Below are 18953 nucleotides of genomic sequence, written 5' to 3'. Positions count from 1 at the left end.
ATGTAGGTAGACCACATGCTTATTCTCATACCTGCCGCTCGCCTCATTCTTGGTGGCTGTATCATTTCAGGCAGACTAAGAATGCCTTACGAAAGTAACATTCAGGCGGCCACGAGGCTCTCTTCCGCAAACTCGGCTCCATTCTTCGCAGGCTGCCCATTGTCGTAGCATAACGTGTGTTTGCCGGCATACGGGACTTTCTCAATCTTGTATGGGCCATCTCGTGCCGTGCCTTCTACAACATATACGCTGTCATCAACTCGGAATTTGCTCGTCTAGAAGACGGTGTTAATCATTGGGGTTGTACCGGGGATGACTTGAATGAAGGAACGAACAGTGACATATTTATTGACTTTAGGCCTTCCGCCGTCATCGCCGAACTCAAAGACGGGGCTATCGCTGGGAAGAGGAACATTTGATATTAGCCTACTGTTAGATACTTGAGTTTGTGATTAATCATAATTGGTAACTTACGGTCTTGGGTTACTCATTTCAAGTCCAAGCCCAAGTTAGGTATTGATTAAAGTAGTGATTTGCAATCAACGAAAAATAGCACGTAATAGGACGATAGCCTCACTTTTAGGGAGGTGGCAGTTGGAAAACAATGCAGATTTCCTCCCCGGAGTTGGGGCTTTAATACTATTATGAGTCACAGTCTGCAGCCGCCCTACCTCTAAAGTATTGATGCAGCTAGCACGGTCGCATTATGCTTGGGCTGTGTGTGCCCCCTATCAAGGCTGCGGATGTTCTGCAAGAATTTAGGCACCGAGGCAATCCTACACCAACTGCCTGAAAAGCCTCATTCTTGATGCGACGAAGAGCGAGGTTTACACCCGAGTAAGTGTATCGTAAATACTTAAAGGTATCAGAAATTTCTAACATCAAGTAAAATGCAGCTATATGTCTAGCCTGTTCTCTTGTTACTTCATCATACCTTTCAATTGCAAGCTACGATGGAACTATGGTCCGCAATACACCAATGGAAGCTGTCATTAGTGTTGGAGTCGGTTGTCTCCGTCATCCGAGACTGGAAAAATGATACCCTGTTGCGTATGGCCCAATGGAATCGGTCGAAGGCATCAACACAGAGCGCCGGCGTACATACCAGGGTCGGTAAGCAACAACCCCTCCCCCATACCCCGGTCACCTCCATAACGAAAATATGCAGTCGAGGACTACAGAGCTGGGTATCCTCGGCTTTGTGCTCTTATGGAAGCTCATAACGGTTTCTTCATATGCCGACGATTTATACGGCTCCGAGCAAGGCTGTTGTTGCTGAAGCAGGATCGTATTAGCTGCCTTGAAGAGCAGCTCGACAAAGCTGACGAAGATGATACATTACCCTTCTTCTTGGGTAAGAGCCGAGGCGATCCGAATGCTGAGCGTTTATCTATCCTCTCTCAATTAGATGATTCACTCGCTGATTACGGTAAGCACGTGAGGTTCGCGATCACAGATACCACCATGTCTCATTTGATGACTTGGATTAGACTCTTTTCTCGAAAGAGCCAGGAGAATTCTTGACTCCAATCCGGTAGCTTCCAGAGATCGTGTGAGCTTAACAAATTGGTTGCTTGGGAACGGCTGTATCAGCAGATTGGAAACGGCGTACTTGGATCAAGAAAAAGATCTCCTCAATTTGGCTGGGCCCGGGGACAGAGCGACTTCACAGGTTGAGAACTGGGTAGAAGATATGCTCATTGAGTTTTGTCCTGGATTTCGCTTAGTATGCCAATTGCCTTGATACTGGCCATACTAACAAGACATGTTGACAAACAATAGATGTCGTCTCACGTTATTTCAACCAATTCCAATGTATACATTTACTCTGGGAATCTGATTAAGCGTACAGCGGGAGTTCTACTGTTGTTGCTGATAAGCACACTTCTATTATTGCCTGTCATCATCTGCACAACAACTACTAGCATGATAGCTCGAATGTTCATCATCATCTTCTCAACGGCGGTTTATTTAGCCCTTCTGTCAGCCTTGACAAGGGCCCGAACGTTCGAGTTGATATTGGCTGGAGCAACGTAAGTCATGGACCTGTAATATCCTCTGCTGCCTTGTCGCTAATCATGTTTTGTTGCTCATCAAGATTCACTACGATTCTGGTTGTTTTTGTTTCAAGCACGGGAGACTCTTCAAATTCAAGTTTGGCAAATCTATCCGTGCTGCCGCTAGGGACCACAACGTTGAGCGGACCAACCTTACCCGCCGGATCAAGGGTGTCCCGACCCGAAAAGAAGAAGGAAAGGCACACTTGAAGGTATCTGCAATGATGAAGGATGAGTTAGTAAGCTGGCTCACCCTTCAAGGGCAGTTGGGATACGCACCACCACATGGCCGGTTTCACCGCTTTGCGCAGAAGCTTCTGATCAACTCCGGAAGTAGCCAAGTTCTCGGAACAAAATGGGTGATCAGGTTCCGAGGCCGCAATCCGGAAATTGCTACTATCATGGGCGTCGCGATGGATTATAAGCGGCTAAATGGTGCTACTCCCGACAACTGCAAAGCTTTGTTCGATCGCCTGATTCTTCCCGAGATCAAGAGGATCCTAGCAAGAAACAGGTGGAGCGCTGACGAGATCGGGTTTATAGAGGGCATGAGAAATAGCCGTCTGGTGATTGGTAAATCTATTAAAAAGACAATCTTTCTCAAAGATGTTTTCAAGCGGGATTAGGTATCCATTATCATATGTATCAGTGGTAATGGCCGTGTGCTGCCACCTCTCGTCATCTTAAGCGGCGCCACTGTACAACAACAATGGTTCGATAACAAGGGAACAGAAAACAGTGACTGGTATTTCATTACGTCTCCAGATGGCTGGATCAATATTGATATCGGCCTGGAGTGATTAACGCATGTTTTTACACCGGACACCAAGCCGGCGGATCCTGCGGGGTGGCAACTTTTTATTCTGGATGGGCATAACAGCCACATAAGTGATGCTTCTGTAGAAACGTGACTGGTTCACAAAATCTTTGTCATGTATCTTCCATCTCACAGCTTGCACGCGTGGCAGCCCTTGGATGCGGGAGTATTTTCGTACTTCAAACGACGGTTTCGCTCCTGGTTCCGTGAGCGCTGCTTCGGCCGAGCGTCAGAGGTCACTGACAAGGATTACTTTCTTTGGGCGCTAAATAAATCGTGGCAGGATGTATTCGCGAGGTCAAAGGGTGTAGAAATGGGCTTCGGAGCCTTTGGGATGTGGCCGGTCAGCATCAGCAAGGCTTTGAATAGTTAGTGAGTTTATGAAGGACGCACCGCAAATGCAAAAAGCACCATTCGCGAAATCGATTGATCGTGAAAGAACTTGATCTTCTCAAGCTTATGGCCTGACTATACCTAGAAATACCCAAATAATCAACAGATGTAAGCACCTTTAAAAGAAACCTGACAAAAGTCGACCCTACCTTCGGTAATCCCATTACCCGCCTGCTGTTCAGAAAGCTTGGCAGATCCCTAGATACGTTAAACAGCAAATACACTACCACGGAGCTGAAGAATACCTAATTGACTGAAGCCCTCGGAAAAGCGAAGCCTAAAAAGAGGAAAAGGGTTCTTCCTAACCCTCATGTAGCGGAGTGCATGAAATAAGGTCGTGGAGGAGCCGGAGGAATCAGAGTATGAACCTGACAACTCCCAATGTATTATATATAGGCCAGTGGAAGTCTGAATAGTATCACTCTTTTTGTTGTTGAGATACCGCAATTTGTAGGTTGTAAAGGGGGTGGTCATGACTTCGTTGAAAAGTGGGGCATTCAGGGGGTGGAGCGTTGAGCCGGAAGTTTCACTTAGTCACTGTGCGGCAAACGCAGTTGGAAGTGTGGCAGTTAGAGCAGGTCAGCCAGGATAACTGGGCGTATGATTAGCTTGGTAGATTTCGTAAAGTCCGGATGTGATTGATAATGGAGAGTAGAAAATGCCATGTGATCGAATGTGCTGATTTTATGCTATCGGTAGTGGAGTATAGATAGAGCCAGCCTGCTTCGAGAAGACTTCATAGTACATAGCAAATAATAACATGGGCATGATTCACAGGTAGGACTGGCACAGAATGCACTCGGGCAGTATATTGGCTACTACAAGGCTCTTCATCCTAAGCGTAGACGGCTTTTGATAATCGGACTGTCTCGAGAAGTTAGCTTCACTGATACAGAACAAATCGCACAGCACTGCTTCAGCCATCGCCAGCATTAGCTGCAAATCCGCCGGGAGCGCCCGATCATTATGCTCATGCATACACCATACAGTAGCGAAAGAGGGGTACGGGATTCGATATTGAGACTGACGTCCAGTTTCATTGGGCCGCTTATGTCTCGGGCGTCAAGCTGTACTCAGGTAGCTTGGAATGATTATTTTTATATCTCAATTGTAGCTGGTATTCATCTGATTGTTTCATCGCAGTTCAGTTGGACTGAAGAGTGCGAGCCCGTTAAAGCGGTGTATACCCGCTATTAGGAATCTAACTCTCATTGCTCTGTACTTTCAGTATTCGACTGTCGGATGCATCTTTGGCACAGGTGGCGTCCATTTCAGGCTCGTCCAAACACGATAGCGTCATACAAAGCTGATCGAATAAGGCTTACCTCCGGATCAGCGTACCTGTATAGCTGATAGTCATCACAGCCCAACGCGATGGATGTCATACGGGGAATGCAAGCCAAGTAACTAACGGCATCAATAATGCATTCAGGTCAGGCAGAAATCAGATCATGAGGCTATATACACTTACTATTGGAGGAAGTTGATCATGCGCCATATGGATACGCGCCCAACATCCCCGACTACGGAATACAGGCTGCACGTCCAGCGCTTAATTTGTATATTGTATCTAGAAGCCCGAATATATAGAGGACGTGTAGTTCCCACCTCGAAAAAGGAGGAGAACCACGGACCTTAGAGCCCTTGAGAATTATTAGCTGAAATTGATATATTCCAAGCCCTATACAGCCCTTGTCACAATGGAGGACATCCGAAACGAAATTCGCGCGCTGGAACAACATGCCAACGAGATAGGGGCGGATGCCCCACGCCGTGCAGACCTGATGCAAGAGATCGGAATCAAATATGGAAGTCTGTATGGCCATACGACCGCCGCGTCTGATTTGGGAAAAATCATCCATTACTACCGAAAAGCGCTCGATTTAACCCCTACCGATGGCACCAATCGTGCAGGCCTCTTACGAAACATCGGAATGGCGTATCTACTCATGTACCGTGAACTGAAGAACGTGCAGTATCTGGTCGAAGCCATCACACACGTTGAGAGAGCGCTCGAGGCCGCGCCGACGAATGGTCCGAATCGTGCACAGATACTTCGGGACCTAGCAGTCGCTTACGGTCAAAACTACGAACAAACACGCGAGAAAGAAGATCTTAATGCCCTGAGTTTACGAAGGGTTATTATGTTGTTGATTTTTTTCTTTCCTTTAAGAAGTCCTTCGAAAAATTACTTAAATAAGCAGTTTTGAAATAACGGCTTATTAAGGAGGTTTAATTGGTTAAAATTTTTAGTTTAATGGGGCGTTAAGTATATTTAGTTTAAATTTAAATTATATAATTAAAATTTTAATAAAATTTTAATAAATTAATTAATTTAATTTAAAAAAGTTTTAATAAATTTTTTCGTATAAGTTTTAATTAATTATAAAAAATAAATTAATAAATTTAAATTAACGAATTTTTAAAAATTTTTTTTATATAAACGTTAATTAAATATATCGTTTTTTTTAATAAATTAAATTTAATAAAATTTTAATAAATTATTTTATATAATCGTTAATTAAATATATAATTTTTTTTAATAAAATTAACGTTTTAAAAAATTAATTTATATAAAAATAATTTTTAATTAATTAAAGTTAATTAATTTATAATTAAATTTATAATTTAATTAAATAATTTTTAATTAATAATTAATTTATAATTTAATTAAAATATAATTAAATTTATAATTTAATTAAATTATAATTAATATAATTAATTATTTATAATATTAAAAATTAATTAATTAATTAAATTAAAATTAATTAATTATATAATATAATATTTTTAATTTTTAAATTAAATTAAATTAAATTTTTAATTTTTAAATTAAGTTAAATTAAGTTTTTAATTTTTAAATTAAATTAAATTAAGTTTTTAATTTTTAAATTAAATTAAATTAAGTTTTTAATTTTTAAATTAAATTAAGTTTTTAATTTAAAATAATTAAATAAAACTTTTATATAATAATAATAAATTTTTTATTAAAAATTTAAAGTTTAAATTTATATAATTAACGAATTAATTAATTAAAAATTAAAATAAAACGAGCATAATTTAAATAATTATAAAAAAAGTAAATTTTTTAATAAATTAATTTTTATAAGTTTAATTATATAAATTAACGGGTGTTTTAATTAATTATAATTTTAAAATAATAAAATTTAATTTAATAAATTTATAATAAATTATTTTACGTAATTATTAATTAAATATATAATTAAATTAAATAAAATTAACGTTTTAAAAAGTTTATTTATAAAAACTTAACTTTTAATTAATTAAATTATAATTAAATTTATATTAAATTTAAAGTTTATTAAAATTATTATTAATTTAATTAATTAATTAAATTATTTATAATTTAATTAAATTTATAATTTAATTAAATTTATAATTTAATTAAATTTATATTAAATTTATAATTTAATTAAATTATAATAAACTTATAATTAAAATTATAATTTAATTAAATTAAAATTAATTTATAATTAAATAATTATATATAAATTATATAATAATTATATAATATAATTAATTAAAATAAAATTAATATATAATTATATAAAAATTAATTAAATAAATTATTAAAAATAAAAATTTTATAATTAAATATAATTAATTTATAATTAAAATTATAATTTAATTAAATTATAATTAATTTATAATAATATTATTTACGTATTATATTATTTTTAAAAAAGTATTTTATTAATTAAAAAATAATAAATTAATTATATAATATAAATTTTAATATAAATTAAATTAAAGATTTAATTTTTAATATAAATTAAATTAAAAATTTAATTTTTAATATAAATTAAATTAAAAACTTAATTTTTAATATAAATTAAATTAAAAACTTAATTTTTAATATAAATTAAATTAAGGATTTAATTTAAAAAAAAACGGTTATTATTATATAATTAATTTTTTAAAGTTTTTTAATTAATTAAATAATTTTTAAATTAAATTAATTAAATTAAAATTAAAAAAAATAAAAAAATTAAAAAAATTAAAAAAATTAAAAAAATAATTTTATTTATTAAAAAAGATATATTTAATTAATTAATCGAATTTTTTTTTTTTTAATTAATTAAAAAAACGGGTAATTTTAAAACAATTAAAAAAAAAATTAAAAAAAATTATAATAATTTTCCGAACGTAAATATAAAAAATTTAATTAATTAATTTATTTTAAATAACGAATAAATTAAATAAATTTAAAATTATTATATATTTTCGTAAAAATGTTTTTTATATTAAACTTAAATTAAAATAAATATTTATTTAAATAATTTATATATATATTTATTTATTTATACGGGTAAAAAAATTTTTTTAATATTATTAATTTTTAATTATATATTAATAATTATTATTATTTTTAATAATAATTTTAATATAATTACGTTAAAATAATTTTAAAATATTTTAATTTATTTAATAATTAATTAATTAAAATTAAATATAAATTATAATTATAATAATTAATTAAAATTAAAATAATTATATTAATATATTATTTTTTTTAAAATATTATTTTATTTAATTATTTATTATTTATATATATTTATTATTTACGTAATATTATTATATAAAAATATTATTATTTTTTTTATTATAATAATTTTTTATTATTATAATATTTTTTTATAATAATAAATTTTAACGAATTTTCGGGAAATTTTATTAATTAAATTTTAAAAATTAAATTTAAAATATAAATTTTAAAATTTTAATTTATTTTATATACGCGTAAATTTATAAATTAATTAATTAAATAATTAAATTTAATAATTTATAAAATTATAATACCCGTAATATATATATAAAATTTTAAATTTAAATTTTATTTAATATATATAAAAATTTTTTTTTAAATATTATAATATTTTTTTTAATTAAAAAAATATATTTATTTTTTTTTTTAAAAAATTAATTTTATTATTATAAAATAAAAATTATTATATATTTAATATTATTTTAATTTAATTATTTTTATAATTAATTATAATATATTTTTTTATATAAAAATTATTATTTAATTATATATATTATTAAAATATTTTATTTATATTTTAAAAAAAAATTTTTAATAAATATTATTTTTTTATATATATAATTAATTAAAAACTTTTATATTATTTTATAATAAATATATATTTAATTATATATTATATTTAATATATTAAAAATATTATTTTTTATATTTTTTATTTTAAAAATAATTTAAAATATTTAAATTATTATATAAAAATATTTAAAAAAAAATTTTATTTAAATAAATAATATTATAAATTTAAAAACGTTAAATTTTAAATTTAAATTATATTAAAAATAAAATAATAATTTTAAATAAAATTTAAATTATTTTTAAAATAAAAAATATTTTTACGAAAATATATAATAATTTTAAATTTATTCGATTTATTTATTATTTAAAATAAATTAATTAATTAAATTTTTTATATTTACGTTCGGAAAATCGTTGCGGCTTTTTTTAATTTTTTTTTTAACCGTTTTAAAGTTATTTATTTTTTTAATAAATAAAATTATTTTTTTTAATTTTTTTAATTTTTTTAATTTTTTTAATTTTTTTATTTTTTTTAATTTTAATTTAATTAATTTAATTTAAAAATTATTTAATTAATTAAAAAATTTTAAAAAATTAATTATATAAAAATAATCGTTTTTTTTTAAATTAAGTTTTTAATTTAATTTATATTAAAAATTAAATTTTTAATTTAATTTATATTAAAAATTAAATTTTTAATTTAATTTATATTAAAAATTAAATTTTTAATTTAATTTATATTAAAACTTATATTATATAATTAATTTATTATTTTTTAATTAATAAAATATTTTTTTAAAAAAAACGTAATACGTAAATAATATTTACCGTAAATTAATTATAATTTAATTAAATTATAATTTTAATTATAAATTAATTATATTTAATTATAAAGTTTTTATTTTTAATAATTTATTTAATTAATTTTTACGTAACCACGCACCGGTTTTATTTTAATTAATTATATTATATAATTATTATTTAATTTTAATTATTTAATTATAAATTAATTTTCGTTTAATTAAATTATAATTTTAATTATAAATTTATTATAATTTAATTAAATTATAAATTTAATATAAATTTAATTAAATTATAAATTTAATTATAATTTAATTAAATTATAAATAATTTAATTAATTAATTATATTAATAATAATTTTAATAAATTTTAAATTTAATTATTTATTAATTTTAAATTAATTATAATTTAATTATAATTTAATTAATAAATAATTTTTACCGTAATTTAATTATATTTTAATTAAATAATTATTTTAATTATAAATTAATTTTAATTTAAATAAATTTAAAATTTAATATAAATTTAATTATAATTTAATTAATTAAAAATTAAATTTATATAAATTATTTTTTTAAAACATTAATTTCATTTAATTTAATTATACATTTAATTAATAATTACGTAAAATAATTTACCACGAATTTATTAAATTAAAACTTTTTATTTTTTAAAATTATAATTAATTAAAACACCCGTTAATTTATATAATTAAATTTATAAAAATTAATTTATTAAAAAAATTATTTTTTTTTATAATTATTTAAATTATATTCGTTTTATAATAACTTTTAATTAATTATTTTATTAATTATATAAATTTAAACTTTAAATTTTTAAAATAAAAAATTTATTATTATATAAAAGTTTTATTTAATTATTTTTAAATTAAAAATTTAATTTAATTTAATTTAAAAATTAAAAACTTAATTTAATTTAATTTAAAAATTAAAAATTTAATTTAATTTAATTTAAAAATTAAAATTATCGTATTATATAATTAATTAATTTTTAATTTAATTAAATAATTAATTTTTAATATTATAAATAATTACGTAAATTATATTAATTATATTTTAATTAAATTATAAATTTAATTATATTTTAATTAAATTATAATTTTAATTATTAATTAATTATTTTTTAATTAAATTATAAATTTAATTATAAATTAATATTTATTTAATTAAATTATAAATTTAATTATAAATTAATTAATTTTAATTAATTAAAAATTATTTTTATATAAATTAATTTTTTAAAACATTAATTTTATTAAAAAAAATTATATATTTAATTAATAATTATATAAAATAATTTATTAAAAATTTATTAAATTTAATTTATTAAAAAAAACAATATATTTAATTAATAATTATTTAAAATAATTTATTAAAAATTTATTAATTTAAGTTTATTAATTTATTTTTTATAATTAATTAAAATTTATATAAAAAAATTTATTAAAATTTTTTTAATTTAAATTAAATAATTTATTAAAATTTCGTTAAAATTTAAATTATATAAACCGGATTTAAACCGGATATACTTAAAGTTCCATTAAAATAAAAATTTTAACCAATTAAAGCCAAGCGATAAATTATTATCTTAAAACTGCTTATTTAAGTAATTTTTCAAAGGACTTCCCAAAGGAAAGAAAAAAATCAACGACACAATAACCCTTCGTAAACTCAGGGCAGGCAATAACGGAACTTCGGCATCGTTGGACAGAATAGTCCTTTCCAATACAGGAAATATCATACCATGTATACCTAGGTAAGTATTACGAGGAAATAGACTTGGAACTCAGTCACTCCAAATTAATGCACTTCAAAGAACACGCCGTTAGACACTCCCTTGATTCTATAACCTCCACCTCTTGGGCATTCGTAGTAGGAGATATAACGTGTTTCGTAGCCTATAAACGGTCGTTATTGCTCTATAGATCTCCCTTGAATAGGTGGCAATTATATGGGAATAGTCACAACGTGTTGGTTGTCAAGTAGATATGAACTCGTGGAACTCGATGGAACGGTTGGGTGCGGTTAGATACCATCTTATACTCCCTTGATCTATAATGAAGGGAGTTACAACTATTATGAGCATATTGTGTTCAGTACTATAAGCTTAAAAAGTTCGAAACCTTAAGAGAATCACGGAGTCCTCATGACTTAGACTATTGATTACGCACTTTTATCAAAGGCTTAGGTAGGCACATTACCACCGACTGAGATAATCCTAGTAGACCATTTAAAGATAATTCTACCTAAGCAGCTACCTGTAAATGAGTAGGCTTGAACAAAATGGCTAAACGAATGTTGGAAACCTTCGAGCAAACAGAGTAGACGCGGTATCAAACCATCGAGTCGCTCACCAGTCCCAAAGAAGAGATGAAGGAGGATGTGGGACAACTTAAGATGAATTTACACAGCATTAGCCACGGGAATGACAGCTGTTTCAATTAGTTCCATGAAAAAAACCGTGTGGCCTCTCTATCTGGTGTGCTGTAAAACTAATATATAGGTATGGTAGTCATATAACCACCCCTATCTCCCCTCTTCACTTCGGCAACGTATGGCTATAGCTTAACCGACAAGGACAGGACGGCAAACAGAGAATATCTCAATTTACTGAGCTGGTAGACATTCCTTTTACTGCACACATTCGCGTTCTCTTTCGCCCCTTGAAACTTCTTACGTACACGTCAACATGCCGAACAGCAACCAGACTCGAGATAAACTGGGAAGTCAGAGTGACAAAGGCAAGAACGAACAAGAACACGGAAAAGACAACAGTCCCAATGGTAGTGTTACCGGACCTATTCCTTGGAAAGATACTACGGGAGGCGGGTCTAAGGTCTCATGGGGCCGCTAAGACGTGGAACAAGGGGGATAGGGGATCCGACTGGGACGATGCGATTTAAAACTGAAATCGACGGAAGTGAGGCTCGTGAAAAGCAGGATATAAATATACTGGGAGTGGCGGCAAATTATATTGCGTAGTAATAAACCTGGGAATGGTATCGTGGTTCATGGTCTGGTGGCTTCATCACAATGCGGGAAGTCCAGCGTTGGTTTACTGGCGAAATATTAAACCAAGGCCCTGAGAATATTTAGTAGTGTTTACTCGAATATCAACGTCAAGACACAATGCCTTGTATTAAACAGGTCATCCTATAACTCCTGAAAGCATATCCAAAAGAATAGTCCGCTACATATTAACACTCTCTCAAACGGAGACGCAAGGACATGCTTGTCGATGCTGGTATCTATAACATATCATGCCACATAAAATACAATTCGATATTTTTTTTTCATTGCCAAAATAAACCAAATGAACCTACACAAGTTTCACTGATTCACCGCTTCCCCTTCTTTCTGGTGCTGCAAACAGTCTAGTCATAACGTTAGCATCTAATTCTATATAATGATCATTTTGGGACGAAGTTTGCTTACTGAGCGCCTCTGTGCGAAATCATCATAGAAGCCATTCCATAGTTCCCGAGCCGAACAGTCCTCTTGACCGTTCTTCTCTACGCACTTAGGTTGCTTATCTTGCCGCATCGAATCAGACATCGAAATCCACGGCTTCGGTACGGGCCAATCGGAGAAGTGGAGGAACTTGGCCTCGTTGAAGATGGCAACAGGGTCCCACTCCTCCCTGTCAGTGCCAAGATAATTCTCGTGGTTGTCGCCGCGGAACTCGCCTGTTAATAGGTCATAAGGGCGATGAGGGAGGATCATGGCAGTGTCAATATATAACTGGTTCACAATTTCCATGTCGTAGTCGTTGCGGCCAGCCGACTCCATCTTCTTCAAAATCCTGTCGAATTCAACTGCACTCGGCTGGACTAGCATTAGTTGGGATGACAAGATTTTATTGTCCGGGAATAGCCAGTAGGCGCGAGGCATGGCGACAGGGCATGGTGGTATGAGGAACAACTCGTCCATGGTTTGAAGAATAGTGGCATCCGAGTCGACGTTCAGCACGCGTTGGTATTGGGTTTGGTTGAAAGCAAGAAGCTTGGTGAAGGATTCGGCCCAGGTAGCTGGTAGGAGTTAGAAATAAAGGGACGAGAATAAGCACTTAGATAGTCAGGAGAACTTACCATCACCACCGGCCCTTCGCTGAACCGAAACGGGTACTAGCTTGACCTTATACTCGTCCCGGGCCTTGACGATCAACTTAGCCTCTTCTGACGACGGGTTCGTCTCTCCTGGGTCCATCATGGTCTCGGGATACATCATGACACGGTCGGCTTTGCTGCCCAGTCGGAACAAGGTCTCGAAGATCATGACAGAGTTACACAAATACGCAGCATTAGTGACATATTGCGTGTAGGCGAATCGCGACCAATTGACCTGTGCTTCTTCGTAAGATGGTACGACGGCGGGAGGGCAATCTGAATTGGCGCCGGCAGCGGCAGTGCTTCCTCGAAAGCTCTCGATGGATGGTAAGCGATCGTAGTTTCGAAAGGCGAGAAAGAATAAGCCGAAGGTGGCGAAGGAAATGGCAGCATATCGCACTCGTTTTGACATCAAGATCTGGCCGACGCTCGGTTTAAGGTGGGATGAATCCGTAGCAGAGCTTGTCGCTGTACTCTGCTCGCCATTTTGAACAGCGCTATATCCGGATAGAGAACCCCAGGTAGAGGACCATGATGATCCCCAAAGCGGAGCCATGGTATGTTGATTTGCTTGGTGATAGAAGATCGAGGGCTTGACGATTGACGACGGAAACCGACAACCAACTAAGAAAGGAAGTTGAACGGGTACTTGGTATGGATCCACCGAAAAAGGAATCAATGCCAACTGAAGGATGAAACAGCGCTCATTAGGAAAGAAGGTATGCGCTCAAGTACCTAATCACCTAGATCATAGGTAAGGTGATGGATGAGGGGATATATTCACCAAGTGATGTTAAAACAAGACGCATTTGCCTACGTACGCATTGTATCGTGGCGTAGATGGTGGTGGAAAGGTTGATGTTTCATTGTTCCGCGCAGGCTGAAAGTATTAAGTTAAGCATTAGATACTTCATTGAAGAAGCACACGTGGTTTACTGCTTATCGACTTACCAGGATAGTGGCCAACCTTATTGTTTGCTACCTAGTAGGTGGGGCTATAAATAATTATGCAAGTAAGGATATTAGCTGGATATCTATGACCCTGATATAGTCATATATACATATGTCTAGTACCCTTCGTCCATCTTTGAACTTATGTACATGTTTCGTAAGCTTCCATCTTCATAAATAATCCTTCAACCTTGAAGCTTCACGAATATTCATTTTAAACGACTACCAAGACGTGTCAACGTTCATACGAAAATCCTTTCTTACTCCTAGGTAATTCATAAGCATTTTAGTCATCATATTTCCCATCCACCTGTCAGCTGCCTGTCCACTCTATCATTACCTACTGACCGGCTAGTTTTGGCCCCCAATTTGCCATGACCTGGAGGGGCTGCTGGACGTAGCTGGGGTGACCCGGACTTAGGGCATCGATGATCAGAACCTGTATTCTGCATGGATTTCACCCGTGCAAGTGCTATATTTGCTTACAAGCAGCAGAACCGCCTACTAGCAAATAAGCGACCGCCGAATGTGATCTGTAAAGTTCCGCTACAGCGATGTTCTCTTTCTTTGAGCCTCAATACGAAACCTTAAGCTGTCTCATCGAAACGTGTTCGTCAAAATTCTACCCAGCTAAGCTAGGTCTGGTCTCGACTTCATGAGCTAACAATTGGACCATGTCCCGCCATATAGCTACTCGTAGCTCTGCTCTTCGAGGCTTCGACCGCCGAGATTAAGACCTGCCTACCTGGTTTGTAGCAGAGCTTCCATCTCAACCACTACATAGGTACAATGCGTTAGTGGTCAAACTACCACATGCTGTATATATGTAGCGATATATCGTCAACAAACTAAGCCCTATCGGGCTTGAGATGCGGCGTCTCAGGCTGGGCATAGTGGGTATCTGAACCTCAAAAGAGCCTAGAGGTCAAAGACTTGACAAAGTCCATGAACCCACATGTCAGCCCTAATCAAACAGGTATCGATGGAACCACGAGCTGTTTAAGCTTTTTCCTACCTACCACCAGATTCTCATGTCGAAAATGCGAAACTACCTAACATCATATACAGAAGGCTTGAATATTCAATGAATTTGTGGCGTGGTCTAGACACTTCAACGGTTCCGGGATGTTAGGGATATTAACCTTATCTCTCCTTCACGGACTTATCTCAGCCTTCGAGTCTTATTTCTCAGGATGAGGGAATGCTAGGGAAACTACCCATGCGCAATGCTCAAATTTGGACCCGTCCACTGCGAGAAAGAGGCGCAGCCAAGCTCTCCGTCGACTATGCTTCAAGCCTTTCATCGACACGATTTCGTCAATGGAAAGCTGATGAAAGTCTTCGCCGAGTTTGGGCTAGGGGGCCCAGCATTTGGATCCCCCAAAGACCATACATTGGTAAGAATAGACCCTGGTGGGTCTCACGATCCACAGCCTCATCTCCTGAATTTGGATTTGGCCTGGCTTAGTGACCTGGCGGCTGCTTTCCGTAAGCGCTCGACAGTCCTACGCTACCGAATATACAAGCTACAATGGATGTACTGTACAAATGTATCGCACAAGGCGGATCGTGTCCCTAGTCGAGGCCGTCCATCGGTATAGCGGTGGTCATACCTATTCGCTCTTCTCATTATTTCTCTGATGTTGATCAAATCTTTCCCTCTTCCTTCTTTTGATCGCGACGCCGAGTGTCGTCTCGCACCAATCCACAAAACTGTGCGTGGTTCGCACCGCACCGTCGTGTGCTGCTTGTGATCATGGCTTTCTCTCCTCTCTCTTTGCCTATTTCACTTATTTCGTATCTGGCTATCATCAGACCTGTTAATGCGGCTACGGCGCCGGTTGCCGCAACATGGTCCGATTCAACATTTGGACCGGATGGCCCGTGGCCGGCAGTGGAGGTGACACTGGGCGACGACCAGACGATAGCGCTATATCCAGGACGGGAATTTCAAACTTTTCTCCTAACCACCGACTATTGTAACCAGAACAGGACATTATGCAATGCCAACCAAGCGGGTCTCTATAATGACGCCCAATCGCAAGTAGATGCTACAGGATCTACGGGACAAATACAATACCAGTCGCAACCTGATTATATGACGGGTGTTGATGTACGAGGCCAACCGACGAGTTCGTGGATCGATAACATGAACTTTGGTGGAGCAACAATAGAAAATGTTTCTCTAGCCTTGCTCAATGGATCATATATGGCATACCCGAATGGCCAGTGGTATCCTCTGACTGTGGGTTGTTTAGGGATAGGAGCGCCTGACACGGTGAACCAGTCCTTTTCGAATACCATGGGGCCGGCGATTAACGCGAGTCTCGTTCCGGGATATTTATGGGCACACAACACGACCGCATCTAACTCTTTCGGTATGCATATTGGCTCGGTATACCCTAAAATGCCCGGCTCGTTCTATTTTGGCGGTTATGATCAAAATCGAGTTGTAGGGGACGTCCTCTCGTACCAGGACGACTACACGAAAGATATTACCTTGAAGGATATCAGTATCAAGGTGATCGATGGCTCCTCTCCGTGGCAATTCGAGTCATTGGGTGGTCTCCGTAAGTGTTATCAATGCTCTATTTGCCGTCCCTTCCTAGCTAGTGTCAAGGAGCCGGAATCTCATAATCGCACTGATTTAAGTGATCGCTCCCTGGATGTGGTTTACAACTTCTAGTCCATTTATTTAAGGGAGTAGATGCTGACTCAGTTCTAGTCTCGTCTGGCAATTCATCCATCACTTCCGGAGGCCTTCAGGTATCTGTCGATGGTTGCTCTCCCTACTTGTCACTCCCCAAGTCGACGTGTGATGCCGTTGCAAAAAATCTACCGGTCACATATAATGAAGATCTCGGCTTATATTACTGGAATACTAACGATCCAAAATACACGCAAATCGTCAACTCGGCTTCTGTATTAGAATTCGTTTTCATCGGCGACTCAAACACCAAAAATGTTTCTATCTCGGTCCCATTCCGACATTTGAATCTCACCCTAACTGCACCCTTAGTCGACCAACCCACACAATATTTCCCTTGTTATACGGGACCTTCTAAGGGGTACACACTTGGTCGCGCTTTTTTACAAGATGCATTTGTTGGTGCTAACTGGGGTACTAAATCATGGTGGCTGGCGCAGGCACCTGGCCCTAACATTCCATCCGCAAATGTTGTCGAGCTCGCCAATGGCGGCTCAATAAAAGCCAGTACGAACGACTGGAAAGAATCGTGGTCTGGGTCATGGACGGCTCTTACGCCCGAAGAAGCAAGCAGCTCTTCTACCGTGAGCGCTCCGAGTGCGACAAACACCGATCCTGGCGATTCGACTGGTCTTGCGACGGGGGCAAAGGCTGGAATTGGTGTAGGTGTTGGCGTCGCGGGTTTAGCGATTCTCGGTGCTGTTGCCTTCTTTTTCATGCGCCGTCGTAAAGCAGCTGCCACCGACGGAGCGACGTCCAATGCAACTAATGCCACGCCAGAGCATGGATATTACGCACCTATTAAGAATCCCACCTCTCCTGGGATGACAGATTCGTCTACGGTCACTTCAGGGCAGCCACCGAACTTGATGTATAACCAGCAATACCCGCAGTATCCGCAGCCTTACTCACAGCCCTACCCCCAACAATATCCACAGCAGTATATGCAACCACCGTATGGACAGCCATACAGCACCGAGTTACCTGCCGTTGGAAATTCACCAACAGAATTGCCTGGGTCAACAATTTACGATCCGCATATGCTTGATAGCACTCAGATCAGCAGTCATGCATCTCCGCAACCAAGTCACATATCACCACACTCGCCAAGCCTCGGCACGGATCAGTCACAAGCTCCCGGTCAGTCTGGGCATACATGACAACGATATTGAGAGGGGCGGGCGTTAAAGGAGAGCTGGGAAATAGATTTTGGCATCGAAAATTTCTATGCAATTAACCGTTTATTGCTTCGTCCTTGCTTTGTGAAGGACTTTTTTTTGTATTCTGGGGTTACATACGATTTGCGCATGGAATATGCATGTCAGATTTTGGAATAGGGGTTAGCGATCATTGATACCATCTAGTTAGGCGGACTGGATCCTCATATCATATGACGGAATATTGCAGTAATGGCCATTTTTCTAAGGCAGACATGCATATCAGCTCTACTATTTACTATTTTCATAACCTGGTCACATTTAGTTGGGACTCGCCAAGTCTCACGCACCTTTTCCAAAATTGAGGGAGACCTAGGATAATACCGAATACTACTACGAGAGTCGTAGCGAAGAAACCTTATGATGCGAGATAATTATCAATGCAATGTCTAATTTAACAACTTGTTCTTGTATGAAGAGAAGCCGTTGTGACGCAGCTTTATCTAAATCATGAACTACCTTAGGTCGCCATTCTATGGAAATTAACCTACGTTGTGTTAGGCTAGTAGTTTTTGAGCGCTGTTGCGTGTCACTATCAGCTAATATCATAGCCGCGACCGAGGCACTGACGGCTAGAATAGAGCACGTACTAATTGGGGCTGATCCTATCGCCAGTCTTGTCACTCAGATTGGTAAAATAAACGCCGGCGCTTATCACATGTATCGTGCGAAAGGTCTTCCTTCAGCAGGTGGACTCGGACTAGACCCACACTGCCACGATGGAGTCGGGGTCACGGTCTCCTGGCCGTGCCATTCCACTGGATATCGACGTAGGTATGTACAGTACAAGTCGCGGATTGAGC

At 34.8% G+C, this 18953-nt stretch overlaps 5 protein-coding genes across 5 annotated transcripts; 3 read left to right on the top strand and 2 right to left on the bottom strand.

The window, feature by feature from the left end:
• Positions 1 to 101: 101 nt before the first annotated feature.
• On the bottom strand, positions 102 to 491 carry F4807DRAFT_455912 (uncharacterized protein; the record flags this gene model as incomplete). The annotated part of the gene is made up of 3 exons (XM_048000792.1): positions 102 to 275; positions 336 to 399; positions 475 to 491. 3 exons carry the CDS (start codon positions 489 to 491, stop codon positions 102 to 104), a joined length of 255 nt encoding a protein of 84 aa, XP_047858791.1.
• A 149-nt stretch (positions 492 to 640) lies between these two features.
• On the top strand, positions 641 to 2498 carry F4807DRAFT_119498 (uncharacterized protein). The gene is made up of 7 exons (XM_047992874.1): positions 641 to 837; positions 897 to 1113; positions 1169 to 1429; positions 1491 to 1726; positions 1783 to 2033; positions 2099 to 2269; positions 2319 to 2498. Exons 2-6 carry the CDS (start codon positions 954 to 956, stop codon positions 2265 to 2267), a joined length of 1077 nt encoding a protein of 358 aa, XP_047858790.1. The 5' UTR covers positions 641 to 837; positions 897 to 953; the 3' UTR covers positions 2268 to 2269; positions 2319 to 2498.
• Positions 2499 to 4764: 2266 nt separating this feature from the next.
• F4807DRAFT_119395 (uncharacterized protein) lies at positions 4765 to 5614 on the top strand. The gene has a single exon (XM_047992873.1). It carries the CDS (start codon positions 4968 to 4970, stop codon positions 5475 to 5477), a length of 510 nt encoding a protein of 169 aa, XP_047858789.1. The 5' UTR covers positions 4765 to 4967; the 3' UTR covers positions 5478 to 5614.
• Positions 5615 to 12252: 6638 nt separating this feature from the next.
• F4807DRAFT_407257 (glycosyltransferase family 8 protein) lies at positions 12253 to 14194 on the bottom strand. Its single transcript, XM_047996371.1, has 3 exons — positions 13258 to 14194; positions 12605 to 13197; positions 12253 to 12543 (listed from the first exon to the last, which is right to left on the bottom strand). Exons 1-3 carry the CDS (start codon positions 13829 to 13831, stop codon positions 12508 to 12510), a joined length of 1203 nt encoding a protein of 400 aa, XP_047858788.1. The 5' UTR covers positions 13832 to 14194; the 3' UTR covers positions 12253 to 12507.
• A 1788-nt stretch (positions 14195 to 15982) lies between these two features.
• F4807DRAFT_455907 (acid protease) lies at positions 15983 to 18093 on the top strand (the record flags this gene model as incomplete). Its single annotated transcript, XM_048000791.1, has 2 exons — positions 15983 to 16796; positions 16952 to 18093. The coding sequence occupies 2 exons, from the start codon at positions 15983 to 15985 to the stop codon at positions 18091 to 18093; spliced, it is 1956 nt and encodes a 651-aa protein (XP_047858787.1).
• Positions 18094 to 18953: the final 860 nt, after the last annotated feature.

This window comes from Annulohypoxylon truncatum (assembly GCF_022578515.1).
Source record: "Annulohypoxylon truncatum strain CBS 140777 unplaced genomic scaffold F4807scaffold_2, whole genome shotgun sequence".
In the NCBI taxonomy this organism is placed as follows: domain Eukaryota; kingdom Fungi; phylum Ascomycota; class Sordariomycetes; order Xylariales; family Hypoxylaceae; genus Annulohypoxylon; species Annulohypoxylon truncatum.
This window is presented reverse-complemented; position numbering and strand designations above follow the sequence as displayed.